Source organism: Penaeus vannamei, chromosome 23 (genome assembly GCF_042767895.1).
Source record: "Penaeus vannamei isolate JL-2024 chromosome 23, ASM4276789v1, whole genome shotgun sequence".
In the NCBI taxonomy this organism is placed as follows: Eukaryota; Metazoa; Arthropoda; class Malacostraca; order Decapoda; family Penaeidae; genus Penaeus; species Penaeus vannamei.
Genome location: NC_091571.1, coordinates 34,090,945 through 34,095,944, shown reverse-complemented (window position 1 = coordinate 34,095,944; position 5,000 = coordinate 34,090,945). Strand labels below are relative to the sequence as shown.

Genomic DNA, 5,000 nt, shown 5'->3' with positions numbered 1-5,000 from the left:
ATCCTTGCCATATGACTTGATAATTCACTTTGGAATGCCATAGCATACCGAATGACACTTAACAAAAGAATGCCAACTCTTTCCAGGTTCGCTCTCTTCAATCAGACATCTGAGGTCAACATCGATCCCCAAGAACTCATTACGACTCTCCAAATCCTCCTCTGCGACGGGCCAGTGGACCTCCTGGAACTTGCCACAAGTCTGTTCAACGGTGGAGCCGACCCGGAGACCCTCTTGGAAATTGCCAATGGTCTGCTCGCCACTGGAATGCAGCCCGTGGATATTGCCCTATATCTGCTCTGTGGTGGATCCGAGCCAGCGGGTCCTCTGGACATTTTTACAAATGCTTTGCAAATGTTGGGTCTGATGCGCAACGGAACCAGGCTTCCCCCCAAGAAAGCCCCCGCCAGGACCTGAACTCCAGGGACTTCCACTGCAGACTAACAGGAGTTTCGGGAAAACTACAGAACAGCTGAAGACTACGGAGAGTGAGCTTCACTGCTTTGTGTAGTCTCCTGTAGCTGGAAAATATATAGTTCTGGATTTGCATCATCTTGTTCTGTTTTATTTTTTCTTTCCTTCTCTATCGATAACTTTTTTACTGTGTCTCGAGTTTGAAACTGTTGGCTGCGTTTGATCTATCAGCATCTTCAGCTATAAGATTGGCTAAATTTTTAGTGCAAATTCCACTGCTCTTAATACGAAAGACCGTGCCATTTTCGTGAACGAGATAGATTATATCAGTGGTTCTCTACCTTTTTAAGGCCGCACCCCTAAGAAAATTTGACTGTCTTCGCACACCCCTTTAGATTTATTGCTTATTTAACGATAAAGGTGGTGAGTTTATACTAAATTTGATCAACAAAAGAAAATGTTCCTTTTTATTTTCTAATATGTTTACAAAAATCAAACATATGGACAAGAAAACATGTCCCAGACTATTGAAATATATACATGTAAAATTAAAGAACTAACTGTAAAACGATATATAAAAGAATGTTCAATTCAATGGCTCTTTTCGTGCTTTTTCTTGATTATGATTAATAAATAGATTAATTGCTGGTGTTCAAGATGGGCACTTCTCGCACCCCTTGGAACGCTATCTCACACCCCCAGGCGGTGCGAGCACCCCTGGGGTTGAGATAGAAACACTGCATTATAGGAATACTGAGGATTTCAAAGTACTCAGTAGCCTTGATATCGCATATTATCTATTAATGAATATCCCTTAAAAAAAAAAAGAAAAAAAAGAAAAAAAAAAAAAAATATATATATATATATATATATATATATATATATATATATATATATATATATATATATATATATATATATATATATATATATATATATATATGTCGAGATCCTTATTCATTCGATATCTAATAAGATGGATGTACGTCACTGGAACATTTGTTTACATATTTTTGCATTATTTTGCAAAATTTTGTGTTCTAACAAAAAGGGTAAATTATAGTAATCAGTTATAATAAATATCTAGTTTGTTTACGTGTTAAAAATTAATTTTGGGTAATGTTCGTTATTTTAGCGACTTCTTAATCGGCGGATTGCTCTTCTCCCGTACACAGGTAGGTTCAGTGCAAGTATAAAAAGTCTTGTCTTACCTGATATTATATGTTGAAATGCTTGATAATTGGTTCAACGTAATTATGGAATCCCTGTGTATTAAATTGTGATAATATAAAAATTCTTTACTCTCTTACCATACAGAGAGAGAGAGAGAGAGAGAGAGAGATGAAAGTTTGATACAATGCGGCGGAAACATGTCATAATACTATTGTGCTAGAGAATAAAAATCATAATGATAATAAAATGATAATGATGACAATAATGATGATGATAAAGTGATAATGATGACAATAAAAATGATAATGATAATAAAATGATGTATACATACATACATACATACATACATATATATATATATATATATATATATATATATATATATATATATATATATATATATAGATAGATACATAAATGTACACACGCACGCACAAGCCTACACACATACACACATACACGCGTGGGTGCATACATAGACTCATATCTATATATATGTATATATAGAGTATGTATATATAACGTATGTAAATATATTTATACGTATATATACATATATGTGTGTTTGTGTATATATATGTATGTGTATATATATTTTTTTATGTATGTATGTTTAAATATATATTTATATATGTAAAACATGTTACTAATATTCATTTGGCTTATTTTAACAAATGATTGGCAATCAAAATTGTTTCCATTTGCAGAAATGACTCATATAATCCTTAGAAGATTACTGAGTGATTCAGCAAACCGGATTTTGCTTGTTTTCATTTTTTTCTCATTCCCCTTAAAGGGCATATGTGAAGTAATTATCGTGCATTGTTTTTCTTTGAATATTGTTCAATAATGCATGCTTAGCCTATTCATGCAAAAAAAAAAAAAAAAAAAAATCGAAAAGACCCTCTAGTATCCCCCAAATCCCATAGCAATGCCCTTAGAAACGAAGATGCAAAACCCGGCGGTCTTCGGCAATCCCCGGTTGTGACGTCATTCCCAGAACCAGGGACAATCTTGTTGAATAGCGTGATACACACAGTGCACCCGCGAGTCAAGGATATCACGGAATTGTCCCAGTTTCAAGCTCTTAAAGTTTGTAACAAAGGATGCCGCGGCGTTGTGTACCAATTCATTGTTCCCATTCATGTCACCAGCTATTTGAATGGCCAAAAGACCAGAACAGACCAAGGAAATGGACACATTTTGTGTATGCCCAGCGGAGCAACTTTCAGCCTGTGCCAACAAGCGTACTTTGCCTGAAACACTTCGAGCCCGATTGCTTTGCGAACAGAATGGCTTACGACATGGGATTTGCAAAACGGTAGGCCATTTCCAATTTATATTTGTCATGATCACAACAGTGCAAAACAAACTCTGAAAGAGCTTGGCGGCATAGCAAACATTCATTGTGTGGGTACGACACAGTGTGCCGAGTGCATTGCAAGTGTGCATGTATTACTACACAGAGGTAGGGTAGGTACACCTAAAAACCGCAACACAAATAAATACCAATGCCCCTCCACTCGCGAATGGATGTAGGCCTGCGCCACGGGTATGGACTACAGATAGCTCAGCCTGCAGAAATTTCGTACCATACAGAAGCGGGATCACACGTTCGACTATAGAAAATAATTTAGAAAATTACCATTCATTCAATCTCTTCGGGTCTCGACGCCACTCCATGTCTGGCTGGTTTGGCACAACTTCCACGACATCCGCAGCGTCGGGCTCGTGCATGTACGGTCCAACAACCATCAACCCTGTGTGTGTGTGTGTGTGTGTGTGTGTGTGTGTGCGTGTGTGTGAGTACACATACTCGGACACATATGTTCGTACATCGTTACACACTAATTGGGGTTGAAGGTCAGTGCTACAGTTTAAAATGAATTTCGCTAAATTTCAAGCTTTTGGGTCATAAAAGTAAAAAATGGACTTTTGTTATTTCGCTAATAAACTTATTGTTCCTAGCACTTGTCCTCTATTTCATTTATCGTTTAATGAACGTCACCAATGCTGTATATAAGCTGAAAGGAGGCACTGCATTGTACCATATCCCAACAAAGTCGTTCTGTGTTCGGGTCCAAATCGAGCTGAGCTAAACATCATGAGGTGAAGTACACACGCATATTACTTGATGTTTTATAGAGTAGCTTCAGCTATGGTAGAGTTGGAGAATCGAAATTTAGTCGATTTGCGAGTAGGAGGTATAAAGTACAAACGAAGTTTTGTCTGAACCTTAAAAAAGGATATATTTTTTTGTGATATACACGACTGGTGCACTTGGGCCTTATAAACCCGAAATGGGGGGGGGTGTTTCTTTAAATTTTTTACATTTTGTCCTCTGCGATAAACTAAAAGTTCGAGTGAACACAAAAGACACAGTGATATCCACAAATCTGTCAGAATTAGTGAGATAATGTGCTTTCGTGATTAAGCGGCAGTGATACGAATGGCGCATTCTCAATTGCTGAAGAAAGTTAGAAAAATAGTATAAAAAATGCCTATTATAAACATCAGTAAAAGTGAGGCCCGTGGCGATTCTCTCAGATCCAGGTCTTATATCAAGCAACCAAGTTACTTGAAGGATTTACAAGTATATCTATGGAAGTAACTCAAAAGTCATACAAACTGAAATTCTTCTTAACTGAGATCGTGCGTAGATTAAGGGTGTTATTATCGTATGAGTTATATATATATGTGTGTGTGTATACACATATACATGAAGTAGAGTAACTTGAAAATCATTTTGAAACTCAGCTATTCTGATAGGCACACACACATATGTATATACATATTTGTGTGTGTATGAATATGCATATATATATATATGTATACATCATATATATATGAATAATGTATACATCTATATAAACATATGTATGTATATATACACACTTTATTTTAATTATTTTGTTCCCTTCATAAAATCCCTTCAGTGTGGGCGTAATGTTCCTGGTGGGCGTGGCAGCTGCGGTGGCGCAGGCTGGTCCCGTTGATCCCGAGGGAGAGGTTTCTCTCCCAGAAGCGAAGTAAGATAAATATCTGAATAGTGTATATTTGAAGTCTTTATATTCATGTTTGTAGGTACAAAGACTCATATATATATATATATATATATATATATATATATATATATATATATATAAACACAGACATTTTAGTTTGTGTGTGCAATTGTCTCCCTTTCAATGTGACCGAGAGACATCTATCTATCCATCCTTGCCATATGACTTGATAATTCACTTTGGAATGCCATAGCATGCCGAATGACACTTAACAAAAGAATGCCAACTCTTTCCAGGTTCGCTCTCTTCAATCAGACATCTGAGGTCAACATCGATCCCCAAGAACTCATTACGACTCTCCAAATCCTCCTCTGCGACGGGCCAGTGGACCTCCTGGAACTTGCCTCA

General features: G+C 36.7%; 3 protein-coding genes across 3 annotated transcripts in view; 2 read left to right on the top strand and 1 right to left on the bottom strand.

The window, feature by feature from the left end:
* LOC138866018 (uncharacterized) overlaps positions 1–552 on the top strand; it is a 1,668-nt gene extending 1,116 nt beyond the window's left edge. The window contains exon 3 of the mRNA XM_070137552.1: positions 87–552. Coding sequence (XP_069993653.1) covers positions 87–417 — 331 coding nt within the window. The 3' untranslated portion in view covers positions 418–552. The remainder of the gene's footprint in view (positions 1–86) is intronic.
* Positions 1–5,000, bottom strand: part of LOC138865899 (uncharacterized) — a 138,033-nt gene that overhangs the window by 19,746 nt on the left and 113,287 nt on the right. The gene's annotated exons all lie outside the window — the stretch shown is intronic.
* Positions 3,611–5,000, top strand: part of LOC113824762 (uncharacterized) — a 1,746-nt gene continuing 356 nt past the window's right edge. Inside the window, exons 1-3 of the mRNA XM_070137551.1 lie at positions 3,611–3,696; positions 4,524–4,616; positions 4,889–5,000. The exon at positions 4,889–5,000 is cut by the window's right edge and continues 356 nt beyond it. Of these exons, the coding sequence (XP_069993652.1) occupies positions 3,692–3,696; positions 4,524–4,616; positions 4,889–5,000 (210 nt within the window). The 5' untranslated portion in view covers positions 3,611–3,691. The remainder of the gene's footprint in view (positions 3,697–4,523; positions 4,617–4,888) is intronic.